This window comes from Pyxicephalus adspersus, chromosome 4, assembly GCF_032062135.1.
Source record: "Pyxicephalus adspersus chromosome 4, UCB_Pads_2.0, whole genome shotgun sequence".
Classification (NCBI taxonomy): Eukaryota; Metazoa; Chordata; class Amphibia; order Anura; family Pyxicephalidae; genus Pyxicephalus; species Pyxicephalus adspersus.
In genome coordinates, this window is record NC_092861.1 from 116,797,270 (window position 1) to 116,823,859 (window position 26,590).

Below are 26,590 nucleotides of genomic sequence, written 5' to 3' on the forward strand. Positions count from 1 at the left end.
CAGAATCCTCCTTCTGTGTCTGTCTGTGATTTGGAACCCCTATTTAACCTCCTGAGCAGTAAGCCCAAGTGCGGCTCGGGGAAAGAAACAGCTGATAGCAGTATCCCCAACCAGGGGAGCTAAAAAAACTAAAGACTTACCTGGTCCCATTGGTGTCCTCCAGGGTCCTGCCATGCTCTGGCCTCTTGCTTCGATCTGTCCCCAGGGAGTGCGCTGACTCCCCGAGAGTTTCCAGTGACGTCTGTGCGTGCGGGAGCGTGGCGAGAATTTTATTGGATTCAATACAAAGTAATTATTATATATATATTATATATGCTACTGTACAGTTGTATTACAGGTTTCACTATTTTTATGCACCCTTGTTTTAACAGATTTTTGTGTTTTTTTATTTAAATTTCTTTATTACATTTATTAAATATTGGACATATTTCGTGAGTTATGCTTAAGAATTACAGGCCTGCAATGAAAAATAAAATTTCATTAAAGACAATGTACCGCTTTTAGACATTGAAATCCAATCAGAAATGAACCACCCAGGAGGTTAATGTACAGCACTGCAAAATATGATGGCGCTATATAAATCCTGTTTATTAATAATAATAATAATAAATTATTTTTAATCACTTACAATGAATGTTTGACTGCAGCAGGAAGATCAATTTCCTTAGCACAGTCCCTTTCCTTTTTACACATCATAGCCTTCTCTTATTCAGGGCGTGTCTAATTACTGTCTGTAATGGCCAAGCTCCTTCACCCTCCCCTCACCTCTTCTCATAACCTTTTTATATAGATCAGGGACTGTGTTAGAGAATGGACTACACACTGTAAGTGAGCACTTAAAGTGTACCTAAACTCAGAATTTTTACTTTACATTACAAAAAAAAGTGTTTTTTTTTAAGTAAAACACCCTTTAAAAAAAAAAAAAAGTGCAGCACCGCCCCCTTCATTCTCGATCACCTAAGCAATTAATAATGAATGGGAGTGCTGAGCCTCTTGGGATATCTACGTCACGCATCCCGGGAGGCTCTTGGGTGCTCCTTCTGTGCATGCCCAGGCATCTCAGCCATGCACAGAAGCAACCTTTTCATCAATAGAAAAAAAAATTGCTGATTTCACGCATGCGCAGTGGGAGATCAAGTGACGTAGGAAGAAGAACACAGAAGAAGGGAGAAGATGGCGGCCTCTGGTGCTCCTTCTGGACCGGGCCAAAGACACATACTGGGACGACGCGGGACCCGATGTAAGAAATCTCCAGATGGACAGACTGATCTGCGGGATTGAAGTTAAGTGTGATTTTTTTGTTTTGGGTTAGTTTTGAGTTTACTTCTGCTTTAAAATACTGGATTTTCTGTGCTTTTACCTGCAACTTTTTAAGTTGGTGACAGAGTCTTTATAACCGCTGGTTGTATTCACCAGTGTGAATTTTATGTACCAAAAGCGGTAACCCTGAGCCACACTTGGGGTAGCATAAAAAGATCCTACCTGCTCCCCTCGATCCAGCAGCGTCCTCTAGCGATCCCCGGCCTGCTTTTGCATCACACCCTCATCTTGATCGTTGTGATGCGTGAAGTGTCGGTATGCTACATTGTAATCTGCTTTTAAAACACTGATCTCAGTGATAAAGTTATAAAGAATAAATCTAAATAATAAATCCAAAAGTGTATCTATTATTGCACCTTTGTTCAGGCAAATTTAATTTTTTTTAAATATTTTAATAAAATTATTACATTTAATTAATTGTTATTATATTATTCTGTAATTTTTTATAATTATTATTTATAGTTATTTATTATTTTTTATGATTTGTGTTTCAAACTTTATCATACCCGGGAGTTATTCCTATGAATTACAGGCCTACAATAATAAACAATACATTTCCACACAAAACAACGTACCACTTTTGACATAAGGATACTGACATGATTAGACTGCTGCGGGGTTAAAATGATCCTTGCCCTGTGCAAGCAAAGTACAGATTCACTTTTAGGTTTTCATGATCAGGCAGGTCAGTATTACAGAAAAGACAGGCGATGTCCCTTCTGCAATAATATGTCTCCCCTGCCTGGTCACTCCAGGTTTCTGCCATTAAAGCTGAGCTACCCATGTACAGAGACACCCAGCAATCCCATCTTCCCTCATATGTGCCACGGATAAATGAATGTATCTTCAGTATGGCCAATCAAGATGGTGGGAGATCATCCGAAGGAAGGAAAAGAGAATAAAGATGATGGCGCCCTGTGACAAAACACAGCTAGTTCAGTTGTGCAAGTTTAGTTCCACTTTAACCTCCCGGGCGGTAACCCCGAGTGTGATTCAGGGTAGCAAAAAGAAGCTAGAAGCTTCATGGCTAAGCTCCACTGATTATTACTCCACGGATCCACTCCACTGATAAGCTGCCAAATATACTCTTTCTGGAACCAAATCATGTATCCCTCTTTTCTTCTAGACTGCTACTTATTTAGATTTACAATAAATTAACCATTAAAGTACCACAATATTTATATCACATTAAAACTTCCATCTAATTTCTATACTGCTGGTTTAGTTTTTGTATACAAAGGCACCCTCCAATAGGCAGTCCCCCTGTCGTCACAGTAAGGTATAATAAAAAGGAGTCTGACATTTACTGAAACATTGCCAGGTGAAGAATCTTCCAGGTCCATGTGTTTCAATAGCAGTTATTGATTGATTGTCCACCAAGAAAGGTTTCAATTAATGTAAGATTTGCTGCTTTATAAAAAGTGATCTCAGCTCATTACTTGTCATTAGGACAGAGAGAAAGTGGGTGGAAACTTTTGGTGGGAGTTTTACTTTAAAGGAAACTTGTTAAACATTTCAAATATGTAAAATTTAAAGCCATGCAAAAAAAGTTCTGCATTAGCCAGCAAACCGTCCTCTGCGTACAACTAAGAGGTTCTCTGACTTCTGGAATGCCAAATTGTCATTCCTGCACTCAGAGCTTTCCAGTGGCCACTAAGGAGAATGTTTCTAGAAGAAAAGCATAGAAAACGGACAACCTGTGAAGAAAGAGGCTCAGAAATATATTTCCCACAGCTTTTGCCATCAATCATATTCTTTAACACAGTATGTGCATATTTGTTGCAATATCTCCTAGATTGTGAGCTCTTTGGGGCAGGGTTACTCTTCCTCCTGTGTCGCTGTATTTGTGATTTGCAACCCCTATTTAATGTACAGCGCCGCGCAATATGTTAGCGCTATATAAATCCTGTTTAATATTATTGATAATAATATTAATAATATTATTATACATTATACAATAGGAGATATTTTAAAGTAGTGAATGTGATATTCACTGAACATTTATTGGTGGCAAATGACTCACTGTATACTAAAACACATGGACTGGACCCTACAGGTAACTAAACAAATGCAAAGGCAATGTCAAATCATTCATCTTTATTTCCTTATAGGTGTAATGTTAGTTTTGGCACTAGTGTAGGCTGTGAATTCATTATAGATGTGTTTGATTGACAATATACAATATCCATGGAGTTGGTTTTGGCACAAGATCAGGGTGTAATTTCACTGCAATAAATTTGTCTGTGTCACAGTGAATCATCAAGAAAAAAAATTAAATTATTCGCCTTAGCTGGCCGTTTATGTTTAGTGTTCTCTTTCATACTGGTGTCCAGGGTCCTTTTCTTCAGGGTATACATGCTTTATACAGATACCCCACAGCAGTGGTTAAGTTTCCTCACTTTACTTACAGGCCTATTAACATATACAATGTGTGAGGGGTTATGCTCAGGATCGCCTTTGCTGGGGTCAAAGGACACTTGTCTTGTTCATCCAACTCAGATCACACACTGAGTTATCAGTTTTAAGCTGATTTGTTGCCAGGTTTTTTTGGAGGTTGCAGATAAAATACCAAAAACAGCAAAAGAAAACCTTGCCTGTCCGGGACTTACTATACATCCGACGTTCCTGTCTATCAGCTGGAGGGCTTCTCTCTGTCAGCTCAAAATAAAGCTTTCAGCAACCTTTTACTCAGGTTTGAGTTCATTCACACAGACCAACTTTCTGTGTCCCCAGGCAGAGCTCTCTCACACAGACCCCTGTCTGTGTCTCCAAACAGAGCTGAACCTCAGTGCTTCTTCATTAAATACCTCACAGGTGAGAGTCTTCCACCTGCTTCTTCACATAGGAGAGGAATCTTGGGCTAATATACCTCCCTTCCACCACCAATCCTGCCTTGGTGTCACAAATGGCACCCAGTAGGGATGCCCGTTATCGCCCCTATTATTTGCCTTATGCATAGAGCCATTGGCACAAACTATTAGGCAGCACTCAAATATTAAAGGGGTCAAATCCTTCAAGATAGCCTTGTATGGAGAGGATGTACTACTCACCCTCAGTAATCCAATAATTACGCAGCCCTCTCTCCATATGGTGTTAGATGAATATAGGACTTGGTTGGGACTGGGTATATGGTAAATCAAACAAAAACTGAAGCTTTACCGGTTAATTTGGATTAGGCACTGATTGATAGATTGATACATAATTTCCCATATCGTTGGAAACAGGAAAACATTAAATATCTGGGAGTCCAGTTGACCCCCTCATACCAATCGCTTTATAAAGCAAACTATCCACAACTATTCCAGGATAATAAATCACTTCTGACCAAATGGCGCAATCTCCGTATATCTTTCTTTGGGTGTATTGCCCTTATAAAAATGTCTGTTCTACCAAAACTGCTCTATCTTTTAGAAACCAAGCTGAAGTACTTAATTTCATTTGGGATTATAAGCATCACTGTCTTTCCAAATCTGTACTATGTTCGTTGAAAAATAGGGGGGGGGGGTTAGGGGTACCAGATTTTTATAATAATTTTTTTGCCTCACATCTTCAGCAGGTTCCTTCATTGACCACTTTAAGGGCTTACAACAGATGGACGGATATAGAGAAACTTTGGCTTGCCCCTGCACATCCTAACTCAATGTTGTGGGAATTCCCGCACTATATACCTGACTCATCCCTATTGGAAACATTGCAGCTCACTAAACGAATTTGGATTTATAGTAAAGAAAAGTTCAGTCTTGCCTCTCCCAAATCCTTATTACCTTCCTTTCTATAAAACCCTCAAATCCCAGATAGCTTGACTAGGCATTTGATTTTTCCCTGGGTTTCTAAAAAGATTTTCTGTTTTGGACTGGATTTCTAATCCAGTTACTAGGAAGTTATTGCTCTTTGCAGATCTACAATCCAAATTTAAATTACCTTCATCTGCCTTATACAGCTACATACAAATCCGTAATTTCACCCAAATTCTCACTAGAGACTTTATCTTTTCACCACCCACGTAGTTTAAACGTGTATGTGCAGGAGGACCATCTTGTAGAGGGCTGATCACAGAGATTTACTGGATATTGACCACTGAACCTGCGATTCCTTTAGTCAAGCATGCTCAACATATGACTAAATAGGAGACCATTCTGGGCAGGGAACTCCCTCCGGAGCTGTGGCAGGTTATTTGGGGTAAGGCTCATAAGAGTTCGGTATGCACGCTGTACAGGGAAAATGTATATAAAATTCTTATGCATTGGTACTATACCCCAGACAGGCTTCACTCCATATATCCGTCTTGCAGTAATAGTTGCCGGAGGTGTGATTCTCAGGTGGGCACCCCGTTCCATTTTTTTTGGAACTGTTCCAAGATAGTGCCTTACTGGAATGGGGTGAATGCTTTGCTCACTAAAATACTGGAAACCTCTATTAGTTTAGATCCGGTAACCCATTTGCTGAATGTCCCCATAAACAAACTTTCTAAACCAAGGAAGGCTCTTTTGGCGCATACCGTATTTTTCGCCGTATAAGACGCTCCGGAATATAGGACACATCCAATTTTAAAGGAGGAAAATCTAGAAAAAAAAAGATTCTGAAAGATTATTCCCCTTCTGATCACTCATGTGCCATTCATACCGGTATTCCCCTTCTGATCACTCATGTGCTCATTCAAATTCCCCTTCTGATCACTCTGTGTCATTCAAATTCCCCTTCTGATCACTCTGTGCTTTTTTTCCACTGTACGGCAGTTAGGACAGGGAACAGCAGGGGGCGCTGTGTTGGCTTCTTTCACTGCAGCCAGGAGAAGACACGCGCTGCCAGAGAGGAGAGGAGACACGCTGCATGCAGCCAGCAAGGAGAAGAGACACACACAGGATCGGGTATCGGGTGAGTATCTTATTTTAATTATTTTATAACACATTTGTCGTATAGGACGCACCAACTTTCCCCCCCCAGTTTTGGGGAAGAAAAAGTGCCTCTTATACGGCAAAAAATACGGTATTCTCAAGGCAGCCAGATGCCTCATCTCAGTACACTGGAAATCACCCACTTCGCCCTCTGTTGCGGAATTGAGGACACGTATAGGGGCTCTTCGGCTGATGTATTATTTATCTGCTAGACTCAATAACGGAATGGAGAAATTTGGGCCCCATGGGATCACGCAATTGCTACCAGTATTATATAATACGGATTAACTGTAATGTTCTCTGTGTTTTTCATTTGAACTTCAGATACGGTTGGCTGGACCAGTTGTTTCCCTAGTGAGATCTTTTATTTCTACTTCTTCTTGTCTTTTCTTCTTTTTCCTTTCTTTCTTTACCCATTTTTTGATTTTGCAAAGGCGTTTATTTAGGAATGCTGCTCTAATTGTTGTTCTAATTGATGCTAGACAAGTATTGATTATGTATTGATATAATTGACACAGTTGACACAGGTGTATTTGTAATCTTGTCTTTGTTCCTGTGGATTCGTATGTATTTCAAGTTTATTTTTATGTTATTATTATTAATATTATTATTATTAATAAACAGGATTTATATAGCCCCAACATTTTACGCAGTGCTGTACATTGAATAGGGGTTGCAAATGACAGACGAATACAGACAGTGACACAGTAGGAGAGGACCCTGCCCCGAAGAGCTTACAAGAGCTTACAAGAGCTGACATCATTCTGTATTTTACGCCTACACTTCTCTTATTGTTTAACCTCCCTGGCAGTAACCCCAAATGTGACTCGTGATAAAAAAAAACATGCTGAAAGTGGTAAACCCGAGCCAAACTCAGGGTAGCTAAAAACATTAAAAAACAACTTATCTAGTCTCATTGGCGACCTGCCTGTCGGATCCCATCCTCGGGCCGCTTCCTCTTTTCCTAATCTTCTGCTGGCGAGTGCACTGACGTTCCCCGGGTCGGTGACGTCGGTGCATGTGGGAGGCGCGGCGAGAAATTCAAATAATTTTGTATTGGATTCAATACAAAATAACTGTAATAAATTCAATACAAAGGAATCATTATATTATATATATATGTTATACATGCTACTGTACAGTTATATATTGGGTTTCAGTATTTTTATGCACCCTTGTTTTAACGGATTTTTGTGTTTTTTTATTTAAAGTTTATTATTAAATTTAATAAATGTATTAAATATTCAAAATATTTCGATGAGTTATGCCTAAGAATTATATGCCTACAATATAAAATACATTTCCATGCAAAACAATGTACCGCTTTTGGTGTAAATATACTGACATAATTAGACCACCAGGGAGGTTAATATAGGTTTTATTTGTTTCTTTGTGATCCTGCATTGTTGTATTCTTATATCTGTTAAAAAAAATGTAATACAAAATTTACATTAACAAAAAAATTGATAATAATTATAATAATAAATTATAAACCATACTGAAAGACTGTGAGGTCCTTTAATAGCGCCGTCTTGGTTATGTGCATGTTGCCAAATATCCACCAGATGGCACCAAACCACCTATTTATTTTATGTTATTCTATAATGCAAATACCCCACACTGACATTAGATTATTACTCAGTACCCAATGAGAATATACCTGACACAGAATAACAAAATGTACACCATATTTTTTGCCGTATAAGACGAACTTTTTCTTCCCCAAAACTGGGGGGGAAAAGTTGGTGTGTCTTATACGACATATGTGTTATAAAATAATTAAAATAATATACTCACCCGATACCCGATCCTGCGTGTGTCTCCTCTCCTCGCTGGCTGCAGCGTGTGTCTCCTCTCCTCTCTGGCTGCAGCGTGTGTCTCCTCCTGGCTGCAGTGCAGAGCGAAAGAAGCCGGCACAGCGCCCCCTGCTGATCCCTGCCCTAACTGCCGTACAGTGGAAAAAAAGGTAAGAACGGCACAGAGTGATCAGAAGGGGAATTTGAATGACAGAGTGATCAGAAGGGGAATACCGGTATGAATGGCACATGAGTGATCAGAAGGGGAATAATCTTTCAGAATCTTTTTATTCTAGATTTTCCTCCTTTAAAATTGGGTGCGTCTTATATTCCGGAGCGTCTTATACAGCGAAAAATACGGTATTTAGTGGATCCATTGGTTCCAGTTTGAGCGTCTCTGTCTCTCTGGCTGCTGGAGGGGGTCATCCTGTTCCCCATGACTGCATCCCATGCCAGGCTTAGTCACACTCGATACTATATACTGTGGTTTTGCACCCTTGGTATGTACTTATGGATTATATATTGTATTGCTTGTAAATGTGAAAATTGGGGTTATAAGAGTATAAATTATTCTACTTGTTTATATTATAGTGCATTCTATCTTTTGAGGTCTTGTAAAATCCCTGATGAAGCAGATTAATTCTGCAAAACGTGTTTAATTGTCAGAATCTATTACATCTCAATGATATACACAATTGTTTGGTGCTATGTACTGAGGATTTTATAGAATTTCCATCCATGGTTTTTATGGCTTGTGTTTAATAAAAGCTTTTGTTTTATATTTGAGCCCATTTTGTGACATGTACTGAACTGTCTTTAAAGTCCCACAAATATACCTACCTTTCTATGTACTCAAGAATTTAGGGATGTTGGCAGTTAATATCTATTGGTTTGAGTTCAGACAACCCATTAGCTAGCCCCAAGTCTTAATTATGTGCATGTTGCCAAATATCCACGAGATGGCACCAAACCACCTTTTTATTTTATGTTATTCTATAATGCAAATACCCCACACTGACATCCTTTGTATTTATAAAACAATATCAAAGTAAACATACAATATAGTTTGTGCCTAGTATAACACAAAAAGTAATCCGAGGTGGGTTTAGCACAGTGTCATTTACATATTTTTTATTATTAAAATGTTTGTTTAAACATTTAAATGTTTGTTCATGTTTGTTCAGATTTAGTTAAAGAAATAGATACCCATGTAGTGGGTCCTTCTATTGGTTCAGTTATATCACATTTCTGTAATTCAGTAAAACTTACTATAAAACTGCAACTAGCTCTGGGGTCAGTCAACACCATGACATGTAAGATGCTCTTCTTACCAGGCAGAATTTTTGCCTTGAGCAAGTCATGTGTAAAAATACATTTAGATTTAGACACGGCTCTTGTCTGTTGATCAATGATTTGCTGTAGCTTTACCATTTGCTAATAGTGTCTTGTGATTTCAGTGTCAATGTCTGATTGATAGTGATTATGAGCAGGACCACTATGAGCTCTCTGGTTCACATACTTGCTTGCAATTGTGACCCTGCGACCACTGTTTCTATGCTGCTGACCCTCTCTATTTGTCCTGTTGACCATTGTCTTCAGAACAGACGTCAGGGGTCAAGGTGGCATCATCTTCACTGACAAATGTCACTGTCTAGTTCAGGTGTGTCAAACTCTGCCATGTGGGCCAAATCTGTCCAGCAATGTCCTTTTTTTTTGTCCCAAACGAATCCTAAATATGAATTGCAGCTGGCACGCCACTGCATTGAAATAGCGCCGCTACTACAATTCCCGGCATCACTCGCCTCTATAGACCAGTGGCCTCTCTGCCTATGCGTGGCCCCACATTGGACTGATTTTTAGACGCAGGGAATTGTAGTAGCGGTGCTATTTCAGTTTCAAGTTTGGCCCGCGACTTTGTCTAAGTTTTTAATTTAGGCCCACTGTGTATTTGAGTTTGACACCTCTGGTCTAGTTCTTCTGGGATAGAAAATAAGATACATTTCTATAATAAAGAACTAAATTCTAGAAGACAAAAAAGAAAACAGTCAGAGTGCAAGTAACTAGTCAGCAGTATTGCCTGTGGTCTCCCTGTAGCTGTTTTTTTACTGACTTACCATGCCTAGTTCTGTACTGTGCGTTGTGTGGAGACATTCATCTGTTTTAGAAGCAAGTTATTGCTTTCTGATGTCTCTGAGCATACAACAGGAATAACAGTGAGCAGCACAGCACTGATATAGCCAAATCTCTTTCCAAATCACCAAAGCCTAGCAATCACAGACAGAAGTGGCCTAGATTACCACTGCAGTTACACAGCTAGAGTGCCTAGGCACATTCACATACCAGGGGGTACAATGCTATTTCTCAGGTGGAAAGCAAAAGTTAGATTGTCCAGGGTACTGCTTAGGCAAGTTTAACACTTACAGATGTTCCCCATGACAAAACACATCTTGAGTATTTAAGATAATTTTACAGTAACGCAGGCAGCAAAAAACTGAAAGTGTTTTAAACCCTATCCAGAAACTCAAATAAAATGTTTGTATTTTAGATAAACTTTTACTGATGGTGCTTCCTGGTATAGAGAGCTAAGATAATTAAACAATTGTTGTAATGTGTTAGATTACGTTGTCTAAGCAGTCGTATCCTGGATTGCAGAGAGGTACATTTTTTAATAACTTGATATCTGACATAATCACAAGACTGCTGGACTTTTTAACCTTTTCACTTGTCATTTGATTTCTCTCTTGCTGTGCAATAAAAAAAATCTTTGGCTTAAAATAACAGACTTAGGAGGCCCTTTTACTTCCAGTCTATTGCAAGAGCATCTTCTTACAAAATTTATATTGCTCTGCATTCCTCAGGACTCGGCTCTATTTAGGGAATCAAACATTTCCTCATATATTTCCTCATGGGAATTTTCCAGCTCCATGTATTTCAATGGCAGTAATTGATTCCCACCAGGGGATGTTTGAGGGAATGTCTGATTCCCTGTTTTATAATCAGAGTCCTATGTAGAAGGATGGTATTGTCATCCTTGTCTATGTGCCACAGGTGGAAGAAGGGATCCAGTAAGTGTAAGTGGACCTTCTATTTGAGTGGAAGGCACTCCTAAATTAAAAAAAAGCCAAACATATTAAAAATAATTAAACTTTAAAAAATAATAATTTTTAAACAATCTATGTCAGCGATCATCAACCGGTGTTCTGTGGGACCCTGACCCTGCTGGGGGGGGCGCACCAGCCAGAGCCACAGACCACGTCTCCCGTATGCATCGCAGGCTCTGTTCGGTGGGTTGTCACTCTGGACACAACCGGCCCACTCCCCCATCGCAGGCTCAGACTTGTGATGGCAGAGTGGGTGGGTTCTGGGGAAAGTTTCTTTCCCTTTGAGTGACACACGGCTCCCAGCGCATGCACGGTATGGAGTGTGTAAATTTAGTGGTCCGTGAGGTCCAAAAGGTTGGTGACCACTAATCTATGTGTTATTGGAAATATATTGCTTTTGTATATTGTCCTGAAGACACACCAGGAAGTACTAATAATAATATTATTAATAATAATATTAATAAAAAAATATTAAACAGGATATATATAGCGCCAACATATTACATAGTGCTGTACAGTAAAAAGGGGTTGCAAATGTCAGACAGATACTGAAAGTGACACAGGAGGAGGAGAGGACCCTGCCCAGAAGAGCTTACAATTTAAGAAGTAAGATAAAATCTCTCCAAAGTGAGGTGGGCTGTTTGATTGCCCTCTTACACAGCTGTCATTGCAATGAGTTTTCTTTTTTGTAAGCTTTTCCCTCTTTCGAGAAACATTTTTAGAATTTACACGCTATTAGAAATTTGGTAAATTAACACTTGCTAATAACTAACTCTCAATCTAAAGATTACTGAATGGAATGATTAGGTCTATCAGTGCTTTAAACAGAGGCCGTTATGATGCTACCATTTTTCTGAAGAAGGGGTAAAGCCCCAAAATCAATGTCAATGCTATCAATTGGATTGTCTCATGTTTGTTAGTGGACCTCAGGGGGAAGCCTGAGGGTTGTCTGACTGACACAGATAACGATGAGAACCCACCCGTGTACCTAATGTGTCTCACAACTGCTTCTGGCACTGACTTAGAGGGTTGATAGATTTCTGTCTTCTTAGAGGTGACCAAGCTGCTTGGGTAAATGAGTTTCCAACATGTCTCTTTTCTACATTCATATGTGTGTGCAATTTTGTGTATGCACGTTTAGAAAACAAATGAATACATCTGTACATCACAATAATGCTCACAATATCCCATAAAAAACACTGACTGTTATAATTCCAGATCTCCGTCAGAGACATCTGTTTAGGAAATGGCCACCTACACAAGTGGGGTAGAAGAGTACAGGTCCAGGTCATCATAGAATTAAGAGGTTTGAGAGAAGTCATATAAATTTCTAATAAATCTTTTAGGGAAATTCCCACACGTCATTGGGAATGAAAAAAAAACCTTCAGATGACTAAACCGAAGAATAGTAAGAAAAAAAATTAAAGAATTGTTATTTTGTTTTTTTTTTTATTTTAAATACAATACATCTTGTAGAGCCCATCCCTGGAAATAATTGCCCTTCAGTCAAAAAGTTTATTTCTGGGAAGATATAAAAGACACATAATTATGCAGTTTTGTAATCACTTAAACATCATTAAAGTGGCAGTACAGCCTGGTATAACATACAATATAAATCTCTCAACTACTTAGTGCCCATATAGTTATCCCAAAAGTACAGACATCTGTGTAAAAACACAATCCCCACCTATTTCACAGGACAATAGTGCAGCCATATTGAAGGGTAGGTCATATCCTGTGCAGTGGGAGAGCTGTATATGTAAAAAAGAAGCATTTTGGTTTTGCTGTCATTTCATCTGGTACTGCAATCTTCTAGGTTTGTTTTTCTACAATTACAAGCCTATCTTTTGCATACATCAAAGAAACTTTTATAAATCTGGTACACTTCCAGCCTCCCTGGAACAATAATCCAAAGTAAGTTTAACCCTTTCAATTATTTTTTTAAAGGTTTTGTTCCTAAATGTAAAAATGCTGTAGCAAATCTATTGTAACAGAAGGAAAATGTTGACTATGATGATGAAATGATATTGATTATCAGATTAAGGACATCTTGTGACACATAAACAAGTACTGCAGGGGAGATCTGTGCGGGTATTTTTTTCTTTTTTTGGGTATCCATTTTACTTTGTTGTCTTTGGCCATCCTTACACTTTACTATTGTCTGAAGATAATCATCCATCATTAGAGTTTGTTTTTTTTATTGAACCTGATTTTTTTTACACCTTCTGTGTTTATTTGACTCTTACAGGGGATTTTTTTACAATATTTGCATTTCCTAATTGTATGAGCCAGAGAGGTCCAAAAAAAGGAATATTATAGTAATAGATGTGAGCTTTCCTCTGAGGAGGTAAACGCCCTCAGAATATTTGGAAAACAATCTGACATAATTATCAGACAAGCAAAAAAAAAAAGGGGAGTGTGGCCTGTAGTCTAGGAGTGGGATGACTAATTTCAGACAGTTATTAACTATTCACTGGCACAAAAACATTGAAGGATTTGTTTAGGGTCCCACTCAAATGTTGCACTTTAAATTAGGTCTAGACATCCTGGGCCTGATTTATTAAAGCTCTCCAAGACGATAGACTATAATGGGTGAACCCGGTTCATCCACCAAATCTAGAATGGATTTGGTCCAGGATTGAAAACATTTGCCACATAATAGCAAATATATTAAAGAGATCCATCAGGTTTGCTGGATCTCCCATGATAGTCTATAGTCTTGGAGAGCCAATTGCATTTTGTACATTCATGCAACGTGTAAGTCAAACACTGTCAGGTATATTTATTACCTTTATTTATTTAGTGCCGACATATTACACAGTGCTTTACAAAGGCCTTTCACTAACTGTCCCTCAATATTATGTCACTACCTCAGTCATATGTCACTAACACAGTCTAAGGCAGGGGTGGAAAACTCAAATACACAATGGGCCAAAATTAAAAACTTAGACAAAGTCGGGGGCCAAACTTGAAACTGAAATAGCTCCGCTAGTACAATTCCCTGCGTCAAGAAAACAGTTAAATGCGGGGCTTAATGTAATAAGTGGCTGGAACTCCCTCTTCACTGAAATAGCACCGCTACTACAATTCCCTGCGTCTATAAAACATTCCAAAGCGGGGCCACGCATAGGTAGAGAGGCCGTTGGTTTATAGACGTGAGTGATGCCGCTACTACAACTCCTGGCATTGCTTGCGTCTATAAAACAGTCCAATGCGGGGCCACCCATAGGTAGAGAGGCTGCTGGTCTAAAGACCCGAGTGATGCCGCTACTACAATTCCCAGCATTATTTGCATCTATAAAATTGTCCAATGCAGGGCCATTTATAGGCAGAGAGGCCGCTGGTCTATAGATGCAAGTGATGCCAGGAATTGTAGTAGCGGCGCTATTTCAATGCAGCGGCAGGCCAGCTGCAATTCATATTGAAGATTCCTTTGGGGGCCAAAAAAAAAAGGACGTTTCAGGCCAGATTTAGCCAGTGGGCCAGAGAAACCCCTGGTCTAAGGCCAATTTTGAGGGGAAGCCAATTAACTTACCTCCATGTTTTTGGGAAACAAGAGATTCAGGAGGAAAACCATAAACACAAGAAAGAACATAGAAACTATGCTTTTAGATAGGCGCCTATATAAAGAGCTGAAATCAGTTAACTCTTTCTGAACCTGAAAATATTAGGTCATTTTAAAATATGCTTATTTCTCAGCTAATTTATATGTTTGAAACATTTGAACAGCCCAAACTTTTTTATTTAGGGCTATGTGAAAGAGTGCTATTTGAAAGAATGATTTTAGGAGAACAGTGATTTTTAATGCAAGCTGTGTCAAGCACACAGAGATGCGCAGCTCAGAGCGCACAAGCATTTCAATGCTGGATGAATATGCCAGCGTCTTCTCTTTGGCTGAAAAATGATTGATAAATAGGTTTTTGGAGTCTGATTTCAGATCGCAAATATGTTCGCGGGAGCGAGTTTCCGATTTTGCTTGATGAATCAGGCTCCCCATGTAGATAGTGGTATGTGTTACTTCTCACAGGCACCATCCAACTCCCTTGATCGATTCCTTCGTTTACTTTTCATTCCAGGAAGACTAAGCAATCTTTGTTCTGGCATCATCCTTACTCAGAATCTATTTTCTGGACCATAATTCTGGCTCAGATGTGATATTATTATGTAAATCCTGGTATCTGGGCAATTCTTAGTTGTGTTCAATAATGAGCCCCTGCTGTTGCATATCACACTGTGACATGCATGTTACAATTTTGCAATCTGATCACTGGGGAAGGACTAAAGAAACACTTTAGCCTTCCTGAAGCAGGCCAATGGCATCACTGATAAGCTGTTTTATAATGAAACTGCTGTATAATATGACATTTCAGGATTTTATTCTAACAGATACTGCAGTTACTTGATTGTCCACTTTATACTAAATGTGGCTTTTCCAAATCTTTTTATTATGGAGAAACCTTTGAAATAGCTTTCAGGTCCCAGAGGAACCCTTGCTACCATTACTATATCTATAACAGTACACTAGCATGGTGGTCAGTAGGAAGAATGCCTCTTACATTAGTGAGAGGAATGTCACCCTCACAGATAGCCAAACAGATCATTGGTGTCACTTAAATTGACTTAAGAGGTACTAACTGCTCATTGCTCAAAGAACCCCTAACAACCTCTGGAGGAACCCTGGTTGAAAAGCACAGTCTAATGGATTGTGGTATCTCTAAGCAAATTACCAAAAGAGAATAGCATTTTTGTTCAGAGATTTCTCTTAACTTTCATCTTTTTTTTTAATCACGTTCCCAAAAATTACAAAAGCCTTTTACACCTTCAGGTAGGTTCCCCATGGGGGTATGAGTAGTTTAATGAATCCTTGCTATATTGTTTTTTTTCTTCATCCATTAGTCAAAAAATCAGCTTTTATTGTACATTTATGACACATAATGAAAGTAATGTTTTACTACAAATAGAAACTGGGTCATTTTATTTGCTGCTACATAGAAATAAAAGCCTGGTGTCCACCTGTTGGAGCTTTGTAAAAGACTAATGGGATCTCTAGAAACCTCAAGTGCTCCAAATGAAAGCAGATTGAGGAATTTGTGTATCCTCCTTAGCAATATGTATAGTATTGATTGGGTAATTCAGCCATAAATATCAGGTTGCTTTCTTTATCCTATATCCAGGAAAGATTCTAACATACCCTCTGCACAACCTAGGATGAGCTATGCAAATGTTTGTTGTGCTCTCCAGGTTTAACACATTTGGCATGATTTATTAAAGCTCTCCATTGCTGGAGAAAATATACTTTCATCAGTGAAGCTGGGTGATCCAGCAAACCTGGAAAAGATTTCTTCATTTGGTATTTGCAAACAGGTGTTTGGAATCCTGGACCAGATCCATTTTAGGTTTGCTGGATCACACAGCTTCATTGATAAAAGCGTATCCTCTCCAGCCTTGGAGAGCTGTAATAAATCAGGCCCACTGACAGAAATAATACAGATCCATATATGTACTAGGTAAATTGGAATATTTTAATCTTGTTCCTAACACAGAAATCTATTTATATCATATAAACTCATATTTATAATTTTATTTTTGTACTATTGACACTAAAAACATCTCTGATGTAATTGGACATGGCTCTAGGTAATATACATGTATTGCTAACATCCAAGCAAATAGTTACAGTAAAGAAAAAATTAAAATACTCACTGCATATAAAATATTTGCAATGTTCTTTGGTCACTCGTGTGATCCAGACATCCAGACTATGATAGTGGTTTGTTCTTGGGTTTGGGTATTCTTTAGCAGAAGGATGGCTTTTTCTTTAACCATTTACTTGCAATTTTCAGATCATGTTGGCCTCAGCTGGGAATAAAAGTCATTTTTGTTGGTTGTAAATAAAGATCCTGATATTGGAACATTATATGAATAAACTAATCCTGGTCTGTGCAATGCATTGGAACCTTGACTGCTGACTGTCCCTCCCAGTGTGGATGCTGCTCAGTACAAAATCCCAGAACAAAAACTTTAAGCCATATTTAGGCTTATATTGCTTTTGAATATGAAAAATTTAATCATTTTTGGTTGACACAATTTGACAAAATAGAGTTTTATAAATGCCCAGATATTTTTTTTTTTTGTTATCTTAATCCCCTCTCTTGTTGGTTTTAATTTTTTTCTACTTTTTACTCTTGTTGTTACTCTGTATTTGATGAAAAAAATGTCTAGAGTTTAGTTTGATGCACCAATCTCTCCCCAAATCATTACTACAGTGACAACAGTACAGGCAATTTATGGTGATTACAAGTATCTGTGTCAGTCTTCAGAATGATGCTATTGTCATAAGGACAATAGCATCATTCTGAAGACTGACACATTCTGAGGCTCTGACATAAGGAACCAAACTAGTTAAATGAACCCTTTACATATTTGCCCAACTCCCCCGAAAAAACAATGGCTTTGATCAGGGCCGAGAAGAGTCCTGGGGTCAGGCTGCTGTGATGTCTTCAGGAGGCGATGTACAGCACCCTGCTGGCCCCTTCCACCAGCCATGATCTACTTGCATCATATACAGAGGCACCACGACCCAGTAATGTCACCGGATCTAAAAGTAAATGTTTTATATAACAATACCATTAGCATGCTGATGAGGAGGGAAAGGAATCAGAGGCAAAATATTAGCAGATTAAGCTCCAGCTTCATCTAAAATAATTGACAGGCCTGCAGTAACCATGCCGTGCGTCCTCCAGGCAAATCCTCCTCATATTCAGTCAACACAAATCCAAAGGAAATAATAGGATTTTGCCTAGATCACTGTGACAAATGCAAATGAGCAAATCCCATCGGATATGAACATCAGCAGCAGTTTTTAAGTATACTGTATCATGACCTGCTGGATAAACAATTCATGTGAGCAGGCTGAGCGCTCAGAAATCTGCCTGCAGAAAAATTCTAGTAGATGTAAACCTAAATGAATGACAAGGTCCAGTTATCAATGGTTTCAAGATTTACACATAAGATTTAGTTAGAAAACTGTGTGAATCTTGTATGAATTGTGGGTGGAAACACTGATATAATCCCAAGTTCGATAAAAATCAAAGATTTAGAAAGTTAGCAACAACAAGATAAGGAGGCTACAATTAGAAAAAGTGACCGTTATTTTCTGTGGTGAAAATGAAGATTTTTATTCTTGTGCTAAAGCTTGTGAAATAAGTTTAATGCATCCTAAACAATTGCACAATATATATATATATATATATATATATATATATATATAAATATATGTATATCATAAATCAATCTAAATATAAACTGCAGTACAGGTAGTCCCCCGAGTTACATACGAGATAGGGACTGTAGGTTTGTTCTTAAGTTGAATTTGTATGTAAGTCGGAACAGGTACTTTTGTTTTATTAAATGTAATTAGGACAGATGTTTGTATATATATTGTACATATTATTAGGCAGTGTGGTGTCAGTTACGGTACAAAATCTTCACTGTGAGTTAATCACAAGACAAAAAAAAAAGCCTAGACATTCATTAAACTCCTGGAGCAAGCTGTGTTTTGATATAAAAAAAGAAACAACTGCAGAGTTTGTCTTGGTCATAAAAAAGTTACAAGAGCTTGCAGAACAGCAAAAGATTTCTTTTACAAGTCATGCAAACTGCCCCCTCAAGCTTCGGAGCAGGGAAGCCAGATCTTATCTAGGAGCCGTCTGTATGTCAGATGTCCTTAACCTGGGGACTGCCTGTACCTATTTTTACCTAAAATTAGTCAAACTACATTGACACAGGTATAAACCTAGGGCACAAACTGCAGCTGTCACTGCTAACATTCAAAACAGTAATCAATAGATATGACAACAAAATTAATTTTAACTATTTTTTTAAATATTTATATAAAAGGTAAAAAAATAAAATCACATGAGTGATTTATCTTTTTTCTTTTACAGGTTTAAGTATTTTGTACATTTAGATTTAATAGGATATGTCACCGGTTCTCAACTGACCTTTTGTGCATTGTTGGCCACCAGTAGATGGTGCTATGTCCTCATATAAACTTTGTTACAAACAGCTTCTCTTTGACAGCTCTGATCTATCAAACCTAAAACACATGCAGTTCCAGAACAGGCCACTAGGTGTCATCCAAGTATAAACAGATTATTTTTCAAATGGCAATTTGAGGGCATTGAAAAGAAGAATTCCTGGTTTATACTCGAGTACAAATAAAACACACAGTATGCAAATATATATATATATATATATATATATATATATATATATATATATATATATATATTGCTCATTTCCTATGAGCCCAGCCTGTCATTTACATGGCTGCAGGCTGAGCTCCAAGACTGAGCGGTGGTCAGATAGCATTGTGTGAGTGGGACTACCTGCTCCCCGCCACCTCCAGAAGAATCTCATGTGATGTCCCCACACCTGCTGTAAAAATGTATGCATACAGCTGACAGGAGGATTGCTTTAGGAATGGGAAGACGCAGTTTTGCTTTAAATCGGCAAAACACATTGCTATACTTTACAACAATAAGTGTTTATTATATTACATTGTGAAAAGTTCATCTTCTGCCAGCAGCTATAAAGTTGCTTTCTGTCAGTAAACTGTAATCTGTATGCAGAGGTCGGACACGCCCCCACTTAAGCCAAAAATCCCCAATCAGCAGGCAGAATGGGCTACAGAGCTACAGGTCCCAATGCTGGAGCTCTGCAGAGAGACCACTGTTTTCAGTAGTAATTTCACAAGTAATGCAAACATCCCAGTCTGCATGTTGCACAGGCTTTTTTACTAAAAGAATAAATACAATATGACACTGACATGCTTTAAAGGATTGGTAAAGCTTTAATAAATGCTGAAGATATAAAAGATCCACATATAAGATTCTAGTAATTGTGTTTAGTTCTGTTTTATTATCTCATTCATAGCAGTATATGAATAGAAGACTCCCCCCACCCCCCCATCACATCTTGCTGCACTCTCAGCCCTGACTCACCCCTCCTTACTGGCTGTTGCAGTCACCACCAGGGGGCAGTGCGCATGCGCCAGAAACGGTCCTCCATCCTTCCTCAGCCCCGCCCTTTCCCTCGGTGCCGTTAGGCTCAGGCTGCTGGGTTAATTCCAGTGATTGGAGCGGGATGGTTGTCGGGCCGCGGATTCTATGTAAAACTCTTTAGAGCTGTCATTGGGCGGAGGACACGCGTGGCGGCTTGCGGGCGGTGAGTGAAAATAATGCGCTGTTGGCCTTTACCGGCCCGTGTGACACTCGGGGGCTCCCCCGGGTCATGTGTGCAACATATCGGGTTCCGAGCAGTCTTTGTACCGGCGGGTGAGGGCACCTCGTAGTGACAGCATGGAATCCGCTACTTGATCCATCTTTGTTATAGAACAAAGCAGAGCGCTGAGTGATGCCCATGCTGTTCACACATCAGCACTGCCCTGTATAGGAAGCTTCATGTGTGATGGTAAACATGATGAGACCTATTCATCATCATCATGACATGTCCTTCCTGTGGTACCATGCATGCCATACACATCTCTATTTATTTCATTCATTACCATGATTGGCATGGCAGTGCCAGGGTCATCGGCTAATATTCTTTATATCTCCCTACATTCATCAATGCTCATTTCTACATTCATCAATGCTCATTTCCACATTCATCAATGCTCACTTCCACCCTATAACCACCAATCCCTCTCCTATTCCATGTCTGGCGGTCATATTGCTGGGTTATTACAGAACAATGGGCCTACTATAGGGAAGAAGTGTCTGATCATAGCAATCACATTGGGGTGTGTTTATAAAGCGGTGAATCTGCCATACAGCAACATTCGCTTCCGGGTCCATGTGTTTTCACTGGCGGTGATTGATTCTCCACCAAAGAATAGTGAATGTCAGATTCACTGATTTAATAATAGAATCCATTGTTTGTTTTATGCAACATTTAAGGTCCAGGTTATAAAGAATGGCTATAGATGTGATTGTATACTTATAAAGCACTAACATATATAGTAGTGTTGTACAATCAATAGACAAATCTGCATTGTTATGTGGTTTGCTGTGACCATACACATCGATTTGCTTTACAAATGTATAAAGAGCTTTGCTTGCTTTGGGACCCCAAATCCAAATAGGAATCCGTTAATATGAATGGGGGGAAAGCTTAGGAGGTGGGGTGCTTAGTCAGATGACCTGTCAGAGTCATGTGATCATTCTCTCCACCAATGAGGGAGGGTTCTCTGCAGCTGTATGCAGAAGACACTCCATAGGACACTGCAGACTCTGTGGTTTGCTTTTTATGACTGATGTCCTGCAGATAGCGATATGGACTGTCTGCTATAAATAGGCCCCTTGCATTGGGAAAGGGGTGTGTGATTACCATGTGCTCCATGAATGTAAAGGGGAATCCGTCGTTGTTTTGACTTTTTAAACTTTCAGACATAAGTAACTTTGGCAATCCCCAAAAAGTTATTTTCAGTGTTCCCTTTTGTGTACATTGGATTCAGAGATCTAGGCAGCTAGGGATACATCCTTATCTCAAGTTTACCCAGAATTGTTGACCATTTCTACTAATTGTGTCTTCTGAACTACCTGATTGGCCATTTTTTTTATAATGGGCACACAATGGATTGTATGAAATTTCTGGAAGGAGCGTATAGGACCTATGGTTTGCATATCATTTCCTCTATCTGTGAATGGTTCACTTTCACATGTTATCTGAAGGTCAGTTCTGCTGAATCATGTTTTCATCATGTGCTCGGTTTGGTGACCGGCTTTCTTTAAATACCCATACATTTACTGACATATCTATGAAAGATCTTCCACTGCATTAACACACGGTGCATTAAGGAAGCCCATTAAAAATGAAAAGGGGCTGTGAATGCACGCTGACCACCTGAATAGGGACAGGAAACTTTTTTTCTGATGCAATGCACTGCAACACCCAATCATGCATTGTGGTACGCTACAATGCAAGTGGGTGCTAAAATGAATAGCTTTGTGACCGATGTACTGTTCTTGTAAGAATAAATTGGCTCTAAAGTACGTCCCCCTATTTAGTTTGCCTGGCCTATGTTTGGAGGGTATCAGCAGTATCGAAGTACAGGCATGGTGGTGCCTGCATGTACTCATGTTGGTGTGCAGATCATTTCCCACGTGGAGCCCCTTAGATCCCTATTTATTGTAGCGTGCTGTGTCATATGTTGGTGATATATGTTTATTTAAAAAAGTTAAAAATAATAATAAATATTTAGACCAGGCTGTATATCGGACCTCATCTTCCACTAGATCAGGCTGTATATCGGACCTCAACTTCCACTAGATCAGGCTGTATATCGGACCTCAAGTATATCGGACCTCAAATTCCACTAGATCAGGCTGTATATCGGTCCTCAATTTCCAATAGACCAGGCTGTATACCAGTCCTCAACTTCCACTAGACTAGGCTGTATACCGGTCCTCAGCATCCACTAAAGTTTAGATGAAGCCATTCCACCTGTCAGTCATATACCAGACTCTTATTGGCCTCTGTAGGATGAGAGCTGAATGATCGTCTCTAACCTGAAGTTGAGATGAACTTTTTGACAGCACAACCCCTGTGGTTCACCATTGTCAACCACCCCAAAGCCCTGAACATCATTGAAACAAATTGCTACAGCTTTAATCCCTTTTTGTACAGGGGTTTGCATGCAGTGTGTTGTGGTGCATTGTTTCAAAGCAGTCATTGAACTCCTTTCATTGACTTAAAGTGGAAGCTTCTACCATAACCAGCAAGTATGCTGTGCAGTATTCCCCCCAGTAATTGTTTTAAGCTGCGTGGGAAGAAGACCTTTTTTATTGTGATCTAACTTTTCAGTAACCATCCATAAACAGCTGGATGGTTACTGAAAAGTGCTGGGCAGTGCGCCCGGCTAGAAGGGGCTGGGGAGAACACCACACTGCATATACATGTGTGCAGCTGCTCTTCAGCGATCACCTGTCATTGCTGAGTCCCTGGAAAGGCTCCATCTTTGCTGCCAGTAAACACTTGCAAACTCCCATCTAGGAGTTGATTTCCCACTCCAGGACACCTATCAGTTGAGCGAGCATATGAAAGTATTTAATTACTCGGTTGACAAATGCACATGTACTCTAGACTTGTCCTTCAGATTTTAAATCAAGTAATACTTGTAAAAGCAGTCTATAAATACCTAAATTTCCTTCTGCCTGTGTCTCTGTACACCACACTAACCCTGACAAATATTCATGTGAAGTCCACAGAGAAACTGACACTGAAGTTTTAATCTTTTGGTCCCTATACCAAGGTGGAAGTACTTGTGGGACTACAAGTGTCAGGAAGGGTTAAAGAAGACACAAAACACTCAGGCAATGCCTATTAAAAGTTAATACTTATCTTTATTGGATGTGTACAATGGTCCAAAACAGCAACAGTTCCATTAGCAAGATCACGTGACTCGGTTTACCCCGGGGAGTTCCCATTTCCATGTCATCTAACCGGGAAGAGTCAGGCAGGGAGAAGCTGGAACTTCTTTACCTGTATCCAGAAAGTGTCAGCGTCAACTCTCAATTCTATGATATCTGAAGTTAACAATTATACATTGAACTTAGCCAATCAACTCGTTACATGACCATCCTTAGCTCATTTTGACCAAACCTTCTTGTTAAATTATATTATAAAAAAAACTTGCAATTGTTAGTATGAGAATATATTTTGTATATTACCAGTTGCTTTCTTTCTCATGACCCGTCCGGGAATAACAGCCATAACTTTATTCTTATCAGGAGGACACAAGACGTTCACAAAGGCACAGACCAGACAGTTTACATAAATCCACCTCTACATCCACAGCACATGTATTCAGTATTCCATGTTTTTGTATTTGACTTACTAAAAACATTAACTCTTAGGTGGCTCTCCAGAGGAATAATCAAAAAAGCCTCACCATTCCTGCTACAGTCCCCGACATCTCTCAATGGTTTCTTTTGTCCTTTCCATCATTGGAGTAGAGGTCAGCAGAAGGCAAGCAATGATAGCTGCAGGGCATCACACAGATTGATACTCCTGGAAGTATCAGATTTCTGGTGTACTTCCCTGAAGATTTCTCATAATCAGAGCTCCATTTGGCAGTTCTGAAAAGATAAGTGTTACAGATGTCTTTTATGAGTGTGGCTTGGTTTAATATCTTTAGTATAGCAACAGGGCCTCTTTATTATCATCTTGGGTAGAAGTAAAAAGCTCCAGACTTTGCCAAGAACTCATAAGGATGGTGATTGCCTGGCTATCATAGTTATCCTCTTGTTTCAGCGTCATTGATATTAAAACAAGAATAAAGAAGTTTTGTCTTTCCTGATCCGGATATTGTTATGGGTCAGACTAGATATTCATATATGGGACCTTGACATCCAATGACCATGACATCTCCAATTGGAGATTAGGCTCCCCTGCGGTCACTAAGTCCTTCTCCCTGCCATTCAACTGGCAAATGCCAGAGCTCCTACTGCCCGCTGAATTGAAATGACATGAAGGCTTTTGGTAACTGGAACTGATGGCCCTGCGTGTTCTAATGGGGTTCTGTAATCAAAAGTTTGTATTTAAAACTCAGCTGGCAGTACCCTGGTGGCACTACAAAGAGCCAGCATTCCAAGGAGATAATACCCGTATAAACCTTTAGTGCCTTGTAGCCCTACATCCTAGGCTGCTTTGTTCTGAAAAGTTTGAAACATCCTGACAGTTTCTAACACTTGGTCTGGGTGCAGTGCTGATGCCCGTTCCATACACTTAGTTTCCTGACAGGTGTGATGTAAGCACATAGCACATTTATTTTGCATGCATTTCAGTGTTTGACCCAGTCATTTTATAAGCCAGGTGCGAATAAACTGTAGGTGGGTGGCAGGCCCTGTATTAAGATCCAACTCTTCAGTAACCACTCAAAAACAGCCGGGTGGGTACTGAAAAGTGCCGGGTGGTGCACCCAGCTAAAAAGGGCTGGGGAGAACACTGTATTGGCTATTCATTTTACATGGCCCCTAATACACATCTAAGGCTGTTTTACCAAATCTTCCTAACTTTTTTGCTATGATACAAGGCAAAACTTAAACTCGTACTTGCAATATGGTGTCATGAGCAGCAAGCATATTTGTTTGTTGAATATAATCTCATTGGAATGCACAGCAAGAAAGTAGTAGAGCCTCTGTCAGGTTTTGGAGCAGTTTTCTGCATACAGACAGGTTATTAGTACTATTATTATTAAACAGGATTTATAGCGCCAACATATTAAACAGTGCTGTACATAAAAGGGTTGCAAATAGGGGTATACAATAGGGGTTGCAAATAACAGACAGCGACACAGGAGGAGGAGAGGACCCTGCCCTGAAGAGCTTACAATCTTAAGGAAATCTTTCCAAAAAGGACAAAAAAGGGGACAAAAAACGTTTCTGTAAAATGCTAGAATTTTTAAACTTTGAAATCTAAAGTTCAACCTGCTTATATTTTGCCTTCTATAGTTCCAAGTCACAAATGAAAAGCATTTGAGATGACACTTCCAGGACACCTGATCTACGTTCGCTTGTTCTAGGTCAGTAGCTCATTAATGAAACAAGATTAGGGATGGATCATTCATTTTCACAAGCCAGCTATGACAGATGTTTCTATCCTGAAAGGTTTTTTTTTCATTCTTCTCAGAAATATTGAAGCATTGAGAGGGTCACTTGCATCTGACCATTGGTGGCCTTTCAACCTTTAGCAAAAAAGAGAGATGAGGGCTCTCGCCTGTCTTCAGTCACATGACCAGTTCTGTACTTTTTGCTGATGTGGAGGCTCAGGATCCAGACAGAGCCACTGATTGGCTGGTAGATATTTGGACTGCAGAAGTGTTGGTTTACATATAATTATTTCTAATTTAATGTAATCTGGATAATAATAACGCTTGCTGGTTGATCATTCTGACAAATATTGAAAGTGTTATTATCAGTTTATTTATTTCACACTTTTTTCTTTTCAGAGAAATTCTGATGTATGAAGAATCAATCGCTAAGGAGGAAAAATGAGCTTGACATCATGGTTTTTGGTGAGCAGCGGAGGCACAAGGCACAGACTGCCAAGAGAAATGATTTTCGTTGGAAGGGATGACTGTGAGCTGATGTTGCAGGTGATTTTCCATCTTTTTACAATCATGTGCTGCATACAATCTGTTTAATTTCTGTGATTTCCTGACAATTTGAATTTTTGTCTGAACTTAAAACTGAACTCCAGACAAATGTAAAATTAACTATTGGAGTGCATTAACTAAAAAATACAGTTATACGTAAATATTGTAATGTAAGTGATTTGGCAGTTCCTGTTTACTATAGTCATCATTTTTAACTTATTGGAGGGGGGTTGCAGAAAGGATTGCTAATCTTTGCATATGTATGGTGCTTACAGCTACAGCAGCAAAATATAGGTCAAAAACATACAATTGATATTG

The 26,590-nt window shown here is 39.2% G+C and overlaps 1 protein-coding gene across 5 annotated transcripts in view; it reads left to right on the forward strand.

The window, feature by feature from the left end:
* Positions 1 to 20,123: 20,123 nt before the first annotated feature.
* Positions 20,124 to 26,590, forward strand: part of CEP170 (centrosomal protein 170) — a 43,754-nt gene continuing 37,287 nt past the window's right edge. For 4 of the 5 annotated variants that reach the window (XM_072409395.1, XM_072409397.1, XM_072409398.1 and 1 more), the window contains exons 1-2: positions 20,124 to 20,340; positions 26,126 to 26,272. In XM_072409395.1, the coding sequence (XP_072265496.1) occupies positions 26,168 to 26,272 (105 nt within the window). In that variant the 5' untranslated portion in view covers positions 20,124 to 20,340; positions 26,126 to 26,167. Of the gene's footprint in view, positions 20,341 to 25,628; positions 25,700 to 25,806; positions 25,974 to 26,125; positions 26,273 to 26,590 lie in introns of all 5 variants that reach the window. The other variant, XM_072409396.1, reaches the window with a different exon arrangement.